Genomic DNA, 16326 nt, shown 5'->3' on the forward strand with positions numbered 1-16326 from the left:
ATTATTATTATTATTGTTATTATTGTTTTTTTACCTCCGTGTAGGACGGGAAAATGTTCCGCCGGTACTATACTAGTACTGTACTGTACAAGTAAGTAGACTACTCTGGGTTTCTCCCGATCGTCCTCAGATTGGCAAGGAAAAGCTGTGACATCAACCAGCGATGAGAGGATGGGTCACCTTAATAATATGTTCCCCCCACCACCACCACGACCTAACTGAACTTCCGAGTGAGTCCGGGTCCGGTCCGTAGGGCTGCACTGGACCGGCGTAGGCTGTTGTCGGTCGGTCGCGCTGGGGGTGGTGGGGGGGGTGTTTTTTTGTAGCACCTACCTAAACTTATAATGCAGTTACGGTAAACTCTTAGACTGCCGTAGAGGTCTTTTTTTTTTTTTTTTCTTCTTTTTTTTTTTCCCTTTCCTTTTTTCTTTCTGACGTTGCTCCTGCCTGGTGTGTTTCTGGGGGGATGCGGGTACCCTAGTGTGATAATAGGAATTGACTGTGATGGACCAATGTCCGTCCGCATTCTTACAATTCTTAGGCTACGGTACTCGTACAAGTACCGTACCGTACTTAACCTACTCGTACTGTACATAGTGATATCTACGATACAGTACACGAACAAGTTTCAAGTCCAGTCCGGATCCAGTCTGAATAGGCAAAACTCCCGAATTTACCCTAATACCGTACTGTACGAGTACTGTACTAGTATGATAGTTAGGATCGATCCAACGCTTTTTACAAGTAGGATACCCCCCCCCCACGCCTAAGCTTAGCCCAAAAACTCCGCGATAACATCGCGATAGACTAATCCAACCTCTGCCCCGTAAGCTGGACCGTTACAAGTATCATACAACGAACCCCCCCCCCCACACACACACAAGTACCGTAATGTATGTTAGAAGAAGAGAAGAAGAAGAGAAAGAAAAAAAATGCCTCACATGTGGGATCCGGCAGTACCATAGTCTGATACGGAAACTATGCAAGGTTAATCCTCAAATACCTCTCAGCTTCCTCCATTCTTCCACCTCCAATTTCTTTCTTTCTGTACGCACCGCCAGAAAGTACCCGAGTATGATATTATGGTGCAAGATTGGTACATTACTGTAATTCTGTCCCCCGCCTCTGCCACCAACGCCTTACCGCCCAAACTAGGATACCTCTCGTGGCAAATCACACATCCGGGTAATTAAGCTAGGCCTAACCGGTCTCACCACTAGACTACGGTAGCCCAACCAGTGCACCGTTCGTCGTCCCTGTTTCGGTGCTGCTGCATCGGTATCCATGCTGTACTATGTTGGCTGTCGGTTGGTGAGTCGGCTCATTAGTTAGCTAATCAGTTTTGTTAGTAAGGCCCTGGCCTACAGTAATCTTTTTTACAGTGCCCATGCGTAGACGCCGCAGGTGGATTGTTACTATGCGGGGGTGCGGTGCGGTGTAGATGAGTGGATGAGTGGATGGGTGAAGGATGGGATGAGATGAGTCTGCGGTATGGCAGTATCATACTTGATGTGATTTACTACTCTACTGAACTGGATGAAGGAGGGAGGTGGGGGGGCGGGGGTCGAGCTGAGGGTTGGCACAAGCGCCGGGGAGTGAATGAGCAGCTGACCCGTGCAGTGGTAGATTACCGTTGCCGGTACTATACAGGATTTGTAAGGGGGATCGAATGGAGAGCCTAATGGCTCTCCAAGTGAGTGAGGTTGTGGTGGCTGGCGGAGCAGCGATGATACTGCATGAAACTGTGATATCAATTACAGCAAAATAATGGTCCAATATACAACCAACTTATTATTTCCCTCCAACCTCGATAACATAGACTGAACCAACCAATCAAACGTGTATTTCTCCGTTCACTCGTCAATGAGATCCCCTTCTAGAACTTTTTCCCGAGAATAAAATGAAACCTCAAAATGCAAGAAATCTCAAATAACCACAACATGATCAACATGTTTGACAAATGAAATGTCTGTAAAAAATGACAAAAGTGAAAGGAAAAAAAGGAAAACATTCAAGGTGTAGGGTAGAATAAAAACGCTCGAAGCCATCTATACATAGCCATGTAATATTATACGATTAAGAAAAGAAACAAACACCTAAGGCCAAAAGATATAAAAAATATATAAATAAAAAAATGTTGTCACAATTGGCCTAAATAATAGCCCAACCTAAATTTCCATCGCGAAAGTTCGCAATGTGCAACTGGATAGTTGCTCATCGGTAACTGCTTAGGGGAGAAGTGCCAACGCTCCTGGATCGCTCACAACGTAGACAACGTCGTGATTATCACTGAAGCCGTTGAATTTGGTCGCCGAGCACTTAGAATAGGCTAGATAAACAATCAGTCACCTGCATCGTAAACCAGAGAGATGATAATACAAACCTCCCATGTCACTGAAATAGAGCCAATCGCCCGCTTCCAAAACCTCGGGCAAATTGCTGAAAGAGGATATACAATCAATGCCGTCACAGGTTGGTCCCCAGATGGAGTATTTGGTCAATTGAGAATCGGTGGGGGTCGATCCGAAAAAGTATTTGTCGCCACGCTTCAATACCTTTGGAACTGGCTTCTGGTGATCAAATAGGATGCCCGAGAAATTTCCGTAAACACCATCATTGAGGTAAAGCATGTAAGAGGGGTTGCGGGACCCATCCTCCTGAACAGTACGGCGTGCAATGATGTGAGTTGCAATTGTAAATGCTGAGGAAACATAATAGCGGCCGGGTTCAGCAATAACGCGGACGCTGGGTGGGAAATATTCGTCAATGGCCGGCCCAAGAACTGCGGCGATTTCTTCAAAGTTGTCATTTCCATAACCACCTCCGACATCCAAAGTGCGTAAATCGTAGCCAACCTCTGTTGCTTCGTTAAACACCCTGCGGGCATCCTGAACGGCAGTTAAGAATGCGGTAGGGTCGTATGACCCGGACCCCACGTGAAAACTAACACCTACCACGTCCAATCGCAAATCCTTGGCCAATTCCAACAAATGACGAGTGGAATCCAATGGAGCGCCGTACTTAAGACTAAGGCGGCACAAAGCCTTGGAATCGTCGGTGCAAATGCGAAGGAAAAGCCGGGCATGCGGGAAAAACTTTTTCACCTTATAAAGTTCTTCGGCGTTATCGAAGGTCATCATACGGACGTTCTCCTCAGCTGCGTAGCGAATATAGGATGCTGTTTTGCAAGGGTTTGCATAGATTATGCGAGATGGATTAACGCCGAGGTTCAAGACTTGTTGGATCTCTGCCTTAGATGCACAGTCGAATCCTGTTCCCAATGCAGCAAGAAGACTTAGGACCTTCTCGTCACCATTGCACTTAACAGCTGCGCCAAGTTAGTTGGATATTTTCGAATACGATGAAGAATGATGATTCCTACCATAGAAAGGCTCCACTCTGGGCAAATTAATCTTCCAGCGCATGTGCTGGCGGTAAACCTCGCCAAGGTCTGCCACAAAGAAGGCGTCCTCACCACCTGCCTCACACTCATCGGGATTGATGCTGTTGATACGTGTTTGCAACGCGCAAGAGATTAAAGTCTGCGCAGAATTCTTTGTGTTGGTGGCGGCCGAACTGATGCGTCTCTTAGAGCTATACTGAGTGGCAACTGGGGAGATTGGGCTTGATGATGCAAGTGCCGAAGGAGCCATAACTTGAGGGCACCGAAGTTGAAAGGAACTCTCGGAGTGGGAGGAAAGAGCGATGGGTGGCCAAGCAGCGGTTTCAGAAGGACTCATATGTCGAAATTGATTGATGGTAAACTCTGGGAAATCCAAGCCCTAAGAGCCCAAGAATTGGTAATGATAGCGCAAAACTTCCTGTTAAGGTGGACGAAACCGAACACACTCGAAGTTGACGAAGGGCGACCGCCTCGACCCCTCCTCCTTAAGAGGAAGGAAGCGATGGCGAGAACTATGCAGCAGAGGAAGGAATTGAGATTGAAGTTTTGGTGGCCTCAAACTAGCAACCCCTAAAACAACTGTTGTGGACGAAGGTCTCCGGAGGTGGTATGTTATTAAGGGTACTCCGAAAGGGTCGAGTAGATAAAATCTTGAGAGATATCCTAAGCAAGAATCTGCGAGCCGTGGTGGACGATAGATTGACGCCTTTGGTAGTCAAAGGCGTGAAGTGGGAGCGTGGGAGCGTGGAGGGAGGCTTTTAAAGAAGAGCCGCGGGCCCCAGTGGCATATGTTTCGAGTTGCTTGTTGGTCGGTCCGCTAGTCGGCGTGGTGTGGCTGGCGCTTGCAGCAAGACACAAATTATTTCGAATGCCCTAATGCGCGAGCCAAAGAGAGTACCGAGTAAAGCGAGGTGAGAGCGTAGTTACGTGTGAGAGGAATATGCGGTCGGGTGTCAAAAGTTTTCTACCACTTTTTCCTGATGATCGCTACCGTAGAACCTGCGCCCCGTTCCTGGATATAGGACTACCGTGAAAGAGGTGAAAGAGCGGGCTGAATGGATGAGGGGTGAGGAGCGGGGAAGAAACAGCAGGGCTACTGATGCGTGTGTCCACTAGATGACCCAGCTACCCAGTATCCAGGAGAATATTGAATGTTTTGAGATGACTGCTGCGTATGTGCAGCAAAAACTTTTTTCTTTTATTTATGCTCCCCAATGAGGTACCGGTCTCTTCTCGTCCTTTCTTTTCCTTCTTTCTCCTGATTTTTTTTGCTCAGCCCAAGTTATTCTCTGGAGTGAGGCAGGGACCAAAGCAAGAAATCAATTTGGCAAGAAAAAATAAACCAATAACAGAAAAGCGATGAAGTCGATGGACAGATGAGTGGAAAAGAGGAGGAAAAGAAGAAAGGAGATGAAGGGGGAATGCTTGGGAAATAAAGAGAAGGGCAGACAGCTAAGGAGAGAAGGTGGGGGGGGGGGTGGAGAAAAGGCAAGACTAACAATCTTCGGAGGCGGGCACTATGTATGGAGGTGACGGCGGATGAGTAGATGAAGAAGTTACGTTGCTTCCCCTTCACTGTGTTTTTTTTCCTTCTTCCCCCTCTCAAGACTCTTGGTTTATGATGTCTTACACATTACATACATACATACACCTTTGCTTGCACGAAACCAAGCACTACCTCCACCACAGACTTCATCCATCTCACTGACCTCGCCCCCTTTTTTCTTGCTGTCCAAGTCTCTGTCTCGGTCATCAATCAACATCTTACAATGCCCTGATCCAACGCTCGAGTAAACGTCGACCCGACTTATAGGAGGGCTCTTGGAATAGAGAAGCATTGTGGGAGATCAAGAGTGACCCACCTGAGTTTTCAAAGCAAAGCTGCAGAGTGACACTGGCCTCTCTGGATCTTTCCGTGGTCTAAAAAAAGGCCAGAAAGAGGGAGAGGGGTGAAAAACTAGCTGCCGGTATGAATACAAACACATAAAAAATCACTCTCCGAACCAGTGAACTCGTCTTGACTAGCTCGAAGAGAATCTATTCCCCCCCCAAAATTCCCTCTCTGTTCAAGACCCGTCCCCCGCCTGATGCCAGTCAATTCTAGTGTGCTGCCCCTCTTCCTCGTCCAAACCTGCATCACTCGAGTGATATTTCTCTCACTGACTGCGATTTTAGTCTTAGGTCATGCCGAGTCCCCCGATTCCCCTGATTCTCTTCCACCATCCATAAAAAAAGAAAAGAAAGGAAAAAATCTTACTTCGCCTCCGCATTCAGGTACCCTGTAGCCTCAACCCTTTTCTCGAAGTGTATCACCTTTATGATAGGATAGGGAAATTTCCCTTTGGACCAGTGGCTGTGGATGAAAAAAAAATTGGTGGGAGGGGCGCTGGCCACAAAGTCTCAGAGGGATCGATTGGATGTGACAGTACTCATAGGGGGAGGAGAGAAAAAAAATCAATTATTGCCCCTTCCTCGTGCCTGCTCCTGTATTCCCTGTATTTGTCCTTTCTTGAGAGAATGAGAGAGTGATTGAGTGACTGCTTTGCCTGTCTGTGGTCGGCGCTATTTTTCCGTGAAAATAGTTGGGACCGGTTATACTTTTCACCCGGAGGGATGGGAAAGTTCGAGAGGAGAGAGTGTGGGAGATCGCCCATCTCAGTGATGGAGTTGAGTTCGATGGTGGTCAGGTATCACATTATAAGTTACCGGTATTGGAAGGGGGTTGATGGCAAGGCCTGCCTTGGTAAGTTAACTTGATCACAAACGTGACCTCTAGGAGACTACCGTACTCGTACTTCGTCGACGAGATAAAGAAACGAAGTACCGCTACTTATTGACAGTCTTCCGGGGAGCTGGAAGATCTGCTGACTGCCGTACCGTTACCAGCTGCATAGCTAGAAAAGAAAAGGAAAAAAACAACCAACAAATCTGTTCCCCTAGATACCTTTTCGGGCTTCATACACCACGAGAAGATGAAATCAAAGAATCAGTTTTGTGTAGGTGTGCGCGTGAAACAGCAGCATATTACACGCAATATCAGTCATTCCCCCCTCCGGGTAACGAAGGATGTAGGTGAACCATAATACCAGTACGAGTACCCGCGTGTTTTGTCGTCAGGTTTCGCAGCTTGAACCCCCGTTGTTGATACATCGAGCCCCCCTCCTACTTGAGTAGGAACCCTTCGCCCTTGAATGGCAACAAAGGGGGTGAAAGGGAAGCAAGGATTACAGTACTTGTATGCCGGAACGAAGCCATCTAGCTCTTAGCGAGTAGGAAAAAGAATTGTAACGTGGAAAATCCATTTTGTCCCATGCAAAATCTATCTAGGTGGCTGAATTGGTCGCCGAACCAAGAAATTGGCTTCCAGAAGTTCCACGATCGCCCTTGCAGATTTTGTCACTTTCAGCCTCCTCAACCCCTACCCGTACCACGGATATGAAAATGTATCCCCCCTGCTTTATTTTTTTCTCTCCGGTGTCTTTCCTATCTCCCAGTGCCGAACCCCCTGGTGAACAAGTTTGGCCGGAGCCATCACAAATAGGCCCTAGACGTCTTTTTAAGAGTTGCGATCAGGTATTTTTGCTCACGTGGTCATCTCAATAGCAGTGCTACAATTCCAGAGTTGGCGGAGCGCATGTTAGGTGTTTATTGATTACTTTTCCCAAAATGAATATTCCAGAAAATCATCTCGTGTCACCGCCTATGCTGGGATCAGGAAATATTTCCGATATGATACTTGTAAAGTAGAATACGAACATCGAACTTGGTGATAAAAGCATGCCGGAATCCGTGAAAGGCAGGCTCCAGTATCTGATAAGGGTGAAGTTTCGGAATCAATTGGAGTGTTGTCCACTCGAGTATTACCAGGCAGAGTATGGCTCAGAAAGGGTGTGTCATAGTTTATCTAGGAAGGGAAACCTCTCTCTGCCATCCCCAAACAACCAACCAGAACTTCACAGGGAATTCCTCGAATGGTAGGTGAGAACGTTTTTTCTGGTGCTGGAAGGAATGGATATTCCCTCGCCCGGAATTAAAGGAATTCGCGTCAAACCGAGGCATCTCTGCCGCTAGTGATGCCCACTCTCGCACAGCAGATATTGGTTGTTACTCTGCGCCTTAGAGCCGCAAGAGCTATGCCCCAGAGAGAATATATCCATGTGACACCACTGTTCTCGCACCATACTCGCATGCACCTTACTGCACTGTATCTATGGTACCTATGGGAAGCCCAAGGCAAGGGTTTCTTTGTGAGAAGTGCACTTGACCCGCAGCTTAGCTGCAGAACCAGCACCGCAAGTAGTGCTCGAGCATTTGGCTCTCATGCTGTCTTACACCCCGATGAGACCCAACCGGCCTTTCTCATCTGCCGTGTTTCACGGGGTGGGTGGAACGGTTCCGGTCCTTGGGTACCGAAGCCTTGTCATTCGAACTAGTATCGATTTGAATACTGGTACTAGTAACAAATTATTTTTACATGAGAACATAATAAAGTATCGATTTCTGGAATTTCTGTGATAGACTGATATGGGGATGATCAAAAATGAACGGTGATCAGAGAAGGATAGGCAGGTATCAAGATAACTTGAATATGTAAATATCCACATTGGTGGCTTCCTCGCTAGAATCGGTGCCCAGGGCGTATTGAATTTGCTCAATTTTCCGAAATGACTTATCCATCAATTGAAAGAACACGTCTTCACTATCGTGTCTCCTTTTGTGTGCAAGCAATGTAACCGCACCCGGGGACCTCCTGGAGAGCTCTACGAGCGCTCGAACCAAAGAGGGCGCGCTAGAGGAGTTGTATGTGCAATCCGCAACCATAATAAGCCTGATTGGCCTAGCCGTGAGGTTCTGGGATATTTTGATCCCAATCCAGCGGTTTAAAGTTTACGTTTCCCTCCGAGCCTGAACACCTGAGGTTCCTAACGATAATCTCTTCTGCAAGAGGCAAATCTGTTAAGGTGACGCGGCAATTCTTATAGAGTGAGGCCAAAGCCAATCCAACAATGCCGCACCTTCCAATGTAAGTTTATCGGTTTGAACCATATCAAAGGTGACTGTTTACCCACTGCCGAGCTCCAGAACTTCAAGATCCTCGGGTAGCCCGAGAATTTTGTCAAGGGCATCTAGCCTTTTGCCTTCATTATCAACCTTAGAGGTGGGAATGTTCTGTGCAAGATATGCTGCCAATGCAAGCCCTCCGTCCCTGCGCATATGAGCTAGTTTGTACACTAAAAGAATCAGGATGGTTACTTTACATACCAGATATGCCTGGCAATGCTCTCCCCGGTTTCTTCCCACACCGGTAAAGCCATTTTCCGGCCAATTGTCAATCTCCGTTCGACATACCCTTCGGCCTCGATGCCGCCTAAAGGTCTAAATGGAGAGCTATATGCTGAGAGAACTAATGAGCCGGCAGCTTCTAATTGCGAAAGATCGTCGGCGGCAGATTGCTCGCTAGAGACGGAGAGTACAACAGCACGGTGGAATATTTCCTTTTGCTTGATGACAAGGTCCAGCTCAATTTTCAGGGTTCTCATGCCAGCTTTCCAGGTATGCCTAGTAACCGAAAGTGGCAAAGATGTCCAGCTTTTACCGTCAAGTAATTTGGCCGTCAAGGCCACATCCTGAAGGAAAAAGGACTCTCCTAGGTCTGATGTGATAGTGACCAAGGCTAATACTGTCCCAGAGCGCCCGTCGTTGGTGTAAACAAACCGGGGGGTTTTCAAGAAGCGAATGTATTGCATTGTACCGTATTTGCACTAGAAGTAGCAATGTCTCATGCACCTATTGATTACGGCGTAGTTAAGTTGTTGCTGAGGCGCGGTAGAGTATTGGGCGGAGTATTGGTGGAGTCAAGTAGATGTGGAATAAATTGGGGGTGGGGCGTCAAAAATGTGGTTCTTGGGGAGCAAGAACGAGAAGGTCTGCTCGCCAAGAACACCGAGAATTTCTTGTGATTTGGTTCTCCCCAAACTCACCGCTTGCTTGTTTGCTCCACCAACAGCCATCACACGCATCCTCTTTACGCTACCCACAGCGACACACTCGAGAGAGAAACCGCCATCCACTTTTTATCGCAGAGAAAAGCAAGGGTATCATGACCATCCAAGAAATCATCACAGACCCTGCCCTCCGGGAGTGTCTTGCTGTGGCGGACCGTACACGCCTCCTCTGCCACCAAATTCTCACAATGATTGAAGCTACACAAGGCATAGAGCTCCCTGAAGATAAGAGGATTGAACGATCACGCACTCAGAAGCAACTCAATGCATTGTTGACCCAAATCAAGGGGCTACATCGAGCGGCAATTATGTCTGCTCGTGAGGCCAAAGAAGTTACTAGCGAAGTCCGCCGGGAGGTCGATCGTCTTCATCTACAGCTTCAGAATCTCTACTACGAACAACGCCATCTTCGCGGTGAGATTACTGCCTGTAGAGAATTTCCGTATGTTTCGCCCTTTCTCTTGCCCCCCACCTTTTTCTTTTCTTGTTATATTATTGTCGCGACTATCACTTGACCCGGGCTAATATTCCGAAGACATCAGTACACATCTCTGCCTTTAGTCTCCGAGGAAGAATTCTTGGCTCTGAATCCCGAACACCAGAATGATAACCCACACAATCTGATGATTGCGCGACTAAACAACGAGAAAGCTGTACGTGAGGAGTTAGAAAAACAGAGAAAAGAGCTTCTGGCCAAGAAGCAAGCGCTTATTGCGGAGAACAAGAGGCGTAAGGACGACCTCGCAAGCTTAGATGAGCAACTAAAGAAATTCAGTATGATTCCTTTCCTCCATTTTTATTGTGAATTATTGGAGTTTTCCAATTTGCTAACGAGCTCATGTAGTTGAGGTAGGTTTCCCAAAGATCGTCTGGATCCTCTTTGGCACATACCATACTAATCATACTATAGTCATCGAAGCCAATTCAAAATACTTTCCAGAAGGAGTACTAGCCATTCATCTCAATACATCGCTCACACATTTTAATTCGATCCGTTGAATCTCCTGTTATATCGTTTGTGCCCTCCATTCAAGAAAAAACCAAATCTACTGGCGGCTGTGGAGATGTGTCCGTGCAACAGGATCATTCCAAATCTCTATGGGCAATAAATACTAGTTGGTCGGATTTGCCCGGATTTCCGTTTTTTTCTCTTTTTTTTTTCCTTCCTTCCTGCGCTAGGATAGTTGTGTCTGTCATTATTTCCCTCATCGACATTTTTTATACTCAACGGGACTCCCCTTGTCAACCTTGTGTGCGACAGGAGTTATGGTATCCCAGGCCTTGCGCACCTTCTTTATATAGCCAATCAACCGTTTGATCCTGTTTTCTCTGTCTGGTTTTTTCATAATTAAGGCAACCACTGGAATTTTCTAGCTCAGTCAAGTCGTTTACTCGGGGAATTTTCCCGTTTATTTTGGGTGTGGACCTCACCGACTAGTCATCACTGTGACCAATAAATGCAGGACGCAGAAACATTGGGTTGCAGTCAGATATTTCCAACCACAGCCGCACTATAAAAAAAATCAATAAATAGATTGACAAAAAAAAAGAGGTTGGAACTGGGGTACGTGAATCTCCTGCCAATATGATTGGCCTGGTGTCTAGTAGGAACGGGCAAACGCCTACGGACAGTAATTGGCTGACACACATACAGGTGTCTGGTTCGATAATGCAATTTCTAAGGCTAATTTGTTCCCGGGGGGACTTACAGCACAGAACACTGCTGTGCGCTTTACGGATGTCGTAGTCACCCCTGCGCGCCTTTCCTCCCCTCCCGGGGGCATCGGTTGATCGCTTAAAGTCCTGCTATGATCCCGCTCATCTTCGCGGGGAAACACCCCCCCGTTTGAAATGCGCAATCAGCGGTAGAATTGAGTTCAGGTCATTAGCTGTTAAGAGCTGTCCTTTATCTGGGTCCAGCTCTCACTCTCACCCTCACTCTTGACTTTTACCTGGACTGTATGTTCTACCAGGAACATCAGCCATGTTCCCTATCACAGGTGCCTGCACACCACTGCCATTGTTGCTGTTGTTGGGTCTTATCTATGATACAGTAAAAGCGCTAGCCTGAAAGGTGCGGGTTAATTTGTTTCGGGAGTGGTGGTGGTGGGATGTTTCCACCAAACAAAACTTTGGATACGGAGATCGTTAGATAGCTACTCCATCGCGCAGCGGCCACAACTTGTATCTTGAGATGTTATCTCTATTTAGGGGTTTATCTTTTGCAAGATTTGAAATCTCCCACCCCGCGAGATACATTATTTTTCACCTTCACTTCGATCAACAGACGGGGACATACCAAATTTGTTCTATCTTTTTTTTCTCGCGGGGGGGATCTGCTCATCGCCACTAAGACTCGAGACCCTCCCCTCCCCCCGTGTTCCTCACTCTCTAGGATGGAGTGAATGCAGAATGCAGCACACAGGAAAGACAGTGGTAAGGGAAGAGGGACAATATAGATACAGACCGCCTTTACTTGGCGTATTCAAATCTACATATACAGTAGGAGATTGAGCACACACACAATGTCACGCAATCTTGGCTTGGACCGAAATTATATGGCAAGCTCCGCATTCACAGCGGAGGGGACAAAACAAAGGACATCAGACTCCTAGAACACGAGGGGCAATCCCCCGGCCAAAATCTAAATACCCTCTCTCTCCTCCCGAACCTTATGATATTCGAAATGCGCCAAGTTAAGCTAGTGTACTGTACTCGTACCAAGTTATAGTACCAACCTCGGAAACAAAAGAAAAAGGAAAAAATATGAAAAAGGAATGAGAGGACTTTGATGTTGCTATTAATTTTTTTTTTCCTTTTCTCTTTCCTGTATACTTTCTTTTCCTGCTGTCCTACACCTAGCCGGCGTTTCCACGTGTCCGGAAAACGCTACTCTACCGTACATCTACTTGTATCCCCCCGCCGATGTAACCAAGATCTGAATATCTTAGCATATACCATGCGCACGTCCGCGAATACGCCTTCCCCCAAATAACACAAGGAACGGGCATGCGTGAGATTACTACAACCATCACATCACATCATAACCAAAACTCCAGCCTGCCCATCCGTGCGTACGTCCGTCACAAGGGAGCATAAACTCTACCCCACCCATGACAATAACCACTCAAACCTCCACTCGTTTTGGGAGAAAAGGAGGGGAGGACGGCAATGGAACAACAGGGCTCCACGGTGCTGTCCTGTACTGCGAAAACCAGTACTGTCCAAATTATTTTCCCGTTCACATACATTCATACACACATTCATGCAACTGACAGCAGTTCCTATTCCTTCTCGGCCGGGCGCCATATGTTTATATCAGCAGTAGCGAGCGCAGTACCGGGCACGGAGAGCAAGCTCGTCTAGCTACCTCTAGTCGACTCGAGTGCATTCTAGGCCACTGAGAACGGTAGACTATTTACTACAGCTACTAAAAATTAGCGTCTGGCCTACCGTGTTGCAAAACCCACATCACACGCGATTTCGACCGGCAGGACAAGAGGTCAACAGACGGACTTATGCTTACATGTACAAGTACAACGTGAGTACCGCCTCGTACTCTATTGTACTCGTACTCGTAACAAGCAGGAGGGATCTGAAAATAGGGGTCTGGGTTTAAAGTGCCCCGGATAGGGTAATTTTTTGCGATGCATGTTTTGCGAATCCTGGATGTTGGGTACCGTTGGTAACAGGTACAAGTACTGGTAATGTACAGTACAGTACTTGCACTATTTGCTTGTTCTGGGTACTGTAGGTGCCGGTGTTGTATTGTAGTTGGATAGCAATTGATAAATCAAGAGGGGAGAACGTGGCGAGGGCCGGGCCGGTGTGTCGTGCTTGCCCTTGGTGTGTTTTTTTCTTCTTTTTCGGCTGGGGAGGAGGGGGGGGAGGGGGGTTGTCTAATATGTGGTTTTATAGGGGTATCTTTTGCTTGTTTTATCTGGGGCTGTGCGGTACTATACAGTACTCGTATTGTGTTATTATGGTGCTTCTGGCGAGGATGATAACTCGGATACCCCTAGAATGCGGGTGGGGCTGAGATGTCAACGGAACAGAAGAGTTTATCAAGTCTGGGGTTATACATTAATTTGCAGTGTCTTAATTACTCAGTAAGTTCCTCCAAGGCCTTTTGAGAAGTAATGGATTTCATTATCGGAGTCGGGTTTTTTGGGCTGTTTTTGGCGGCATTGTCCTTAGGTGTCCAAGTTTTCAAATTTACCGTATTAGGAGTATTATGGTGGTGGGTGTATAATACGGTATCATACTTTGCTCGTGTACTCGTAGAGGATCGTAATGTCATAGCTGAAAACCAGAATTTATTTATAGACGGGATGCGGTGCCGGTATTGTGCTTGCTGCAGGTGAGCTTTTGAAGGTTGGATGGTGTGTGGGTGTCACAGAGGGAGAGATATACAGGTAAGGTATTCGTCCAGCACCAGAGATATCATACATGACCCAAGCAATCCGAGAAAAAGTTCAATAGAGCAGAGTGTCATAGATTAAATTGAGATTCATACGATCTCTAGTGATGGCGATGGTGATGATGATAGCGATATGCGAATACAAACTTTGCTGGGCATAGGCAGGGGCAATGAGCATACGGGGTTGTGGAGGAATTAATGTATCAGAAGAGCGCAGTGCTGTACTGTACTGGCACCGCAAAGTCGCAGTATGTGTTTCAACGATGGTTACGGTAATAGAGAAATAATTTATATCCACGCCTTTGCTCCATATCTCGATACAGTACAGTTCCCCTTCCCCTCGTCCTGCTATATTCCCACTTCCCACTTCCCACTTCCATACTTCGGCCCGCCTCTTGTCACTTCTCGCCTATTGCCCCTTGGATTAACCGCGAAACCCCCTCCCCCCATGCTAGTTTTCGAAGATAGGCAAGATAAGCCCGGATCACCTAAGCCCTTCTGATAAGAAAGGGGGAGGGGAAAAAAAAAAGGAAAAAAAAGCAATAATAATTATTTATTTTGATTATAATTATTATTATTGCGTAGCTCTGGGCCCTAGTAACGATAAAGATCGCGTGTCGTCGTCGGGATCAGGATTTAAGTATTGAAAACAAGACCAGACCCTGGATACTCACTGTGCTCGAGGACTCGTTCCGAGCCTCCTCTGATGGTCCGTAACACAAGCTAACAACTCTGCAAATCGCCAACCGGATTTCGGCAGGGGCACCTCCCGGCAATTTGTTTTTTCATCGAAATTTTTCTTCTACGCCATCGTCGAACGAATACGGTACTTATAGAGAGGCCTCATCGTTGGGTTCCTGACTTCCTCCGCTGTGCGGATGTCTATAGTAATAATTTCTCACCTAGTCTACCTCTTTTCTTTTCCACTGGCTGTTGGCTTAATTTCTTCCAACGGGTGGATTTAACTGGCGGTACGATGGCCTTGGGCCCCCCCCACTTTCCACCTTCGGTGTCCCGTCTGCTCTGGAGGGAGGAAGGGAGGAAGGAAGGGGCTTCATGCATGCTGCAGTGTGCTACATGAAAACACATACATACAGTTACATACAGTTACAGATCAAAATCCGAATTATTATTTTTTCCCCTCCTTTCTTTCTGTGCTCGTACTGCACTGTACGAGTACAAGGCACCATCTAACAAGGGGGTTTTGTGATATTGTCTCGCATGAACACAATGAGGGCACGTATTCACGGAGATTATAAAGATCAGGATCGCCGGTTCCGCCACGGAATCGGGCTGAGGGAGTTTTTTTCTTTTTTTCTTTCATTCATTTCTGCTTTGATAATGTATTTTAGGTTCTCTATGGCTGGTTTGGCAGCCGTCCTTCTGTTGGGAAAAAAGGAGGGAAAAAAAGAAGGTTGAAACGGCCAACGCTGAATCCCTCATCCTGGTCATCGCGTGGGAATTTCCAGGTGCTTCCGAAGTGCTTACCTACTTGTGATACGTAAATGGCGGGCGCATAATTATAAATTCTCGCGGGACCATATGAAGGTCGCCACCTGGAGCGGTCCTAGGCTTCAAGGAATTGTCACCGGGGTCGGGGACTCCGTTTCAGGGCCGAAATCCACCGGGAATTCCCGGTCATGGGGTTCGTCCATAAAAGCGTCAGAATTCGCTCTTGACCGAACTTGGATCGGGTTCTCGTGAAGGATCAACCCATTTTACCTACGTGAAATGACGCCTTACTTCTGCCCCCTGATCATCGCTGGAAGGTCATAATCGGTTATGTAATTCGAGAAATCTGCCGGAAAAAGAAACAGCAAGGCGAGTCCCAGCATTAAACAATCCAATTGTTTAGCGGGAGTGATAACCGGTGATTGCATAGGGCGCTGCTCAGATCGATCCTCGGGTCGCGGAAAGGACAACATTGCCCGATTGAGTGTACTGGAGACGGATGGCCACCAGACAGGAGTGCTCGAGCGGCAGGTTGGATGTGTGGATCCAATACAGGACCCATTCAAAACCAGCTGAAAGGACGCGCAACTAGTTGTCTGGCGGAGAGCACCTTGGGCACAGAATCACAATATATCACTCGCCTCGTTAATGCATGGTTAGCACTGACCGTGTCACTCAATGGTGTAACGGGAGAGAGCCTGTGTTTATGGACGGGATAGGGCATAAAAGACATTTTCGTCTAGAGCTGAATGATCAGCCCCCTCCGACTTAAGGGTGGATTGATGGCAACTTGAAGGAAATCAAGGAGGCATCTTCACGGTTGGGCGTGCCTTGGCTTTTTCCCCCCAGATTACTTACACTTCTGCTTGGGCTATAATGTATATACCCGTATGTATCCACGCTACCCCGTGTACTAGTGATCTAGAGCTCACCTAATCTGGTGATATTGGAACAAGCCAGCTATCCGATTCTGTTGACTTGCGGTAATCACCTACTGCAAGATAAAGCACCGGCAATAAAGCTGTTTGTCCTCCCAGGTCCCAAGC

General features: G+C 47.1%; 3 protein-coding genes; 1 reads left to right on the plus strand and 2 right to left on the minus strand.

Moving 5' to 3' along the window:
* Positions 1–1709: 1709 nt before the first annotated feature.
* On the minus strand, positions 1710–4964 carry GSTUM_00011982001 (uncharacterized protein). XM_002842267.2 has 3 exons: positions 3383–4964; positions 2384–3328; positions 1710–2329 (listed from the first exon to the last, which is right to left on the minus strand). The coding sequence occupies exons 1-3, from the start codon at positions 3651–3653 to the stop codon at positions 2229–2231; spliced, it is 1317 nt and encodes a 438-aa protein (XP_002842313.1). The 5' UTR covers positions 3654–4964; the 3' UTR covers positions 1710–2228.
* A 3276-nt stretch (positions 4965–8240) lies between these two features.
* Positions 8241–9150, minus strand: GSTUM_00011984001 (uncharacterized protein; the record flags this gene model as incomplete). The annotated part of the gene is made up of 3 exons (XM_002842268.1): positions 8241–8418; positions 8469–8609; positions 8666–9150. 3 exons carry the CDS (start codon positions 9148–9150, stop codon positions 8241–8243), a joined length of 804 nt encoding a protein of 267 aa, XP_002842314.1.
* A 353-nt stretch (positions 9151–9503) lies between these two features.
* Positions 9504–10736, plus strand: GSTUM_00011985001 (uncharacterized protein; the record flags this gene model as incomplete). XM_002842269.2 has 3 exons in its annotated part: positions 9504–9850; positions 9944–10182; positions 10319–10736. 3 exons carry the CDS (start codon positions 9504–9506, stop codon positions 10405–10407), a joined length of 675 nt encoding a protein of 224 aa, XP_002842315.1. The 3' UTR covers positions 10408–10736.
* Between the last annotated feature and the right edge of the window lie 5590 nt (positions 10737–16326).

Source organism: Tuber melanosporum (assembly GCF_000151645.1).
Source record: "Tuber melanosporum whole genome shotgun sequence assembly, scaffold_93, strain Mel28".
NCBI classification, from domain to species: domain Eukaryota; kingdom Fungi; phylum Ascomycota; class Pezizomycetes; order Pezizales; family Tuberaceae; genus Tuber; species Tuber melanosporum.

Excerpts from the sequence above, each read along its gene's own strand:
- GSTUM_00011982001 (XM_002842267.2), bottom strand. The coding sequence starts at position 3,653 with ATGGCTCCTTCGGCACTTGCATCATCAAGCCCAATCTCCCCAGTTGCC. Across the intron at positions 3,329-3,382 it reads CAGAGTGGAGCCTTTCTATG|CTGTTAAGTGCAATGGTGAC; the intron begins GTAGGAATCATC and ends AACTTGGCGCAG. Across the intron at positions 2,330-2,383 it reads CTATTTCAGTGACATGGGAG|CCTATTCTAAGTGCTCGGCG; the intron begins GTTTGTATTATC and ends TTGTTTATCTAG.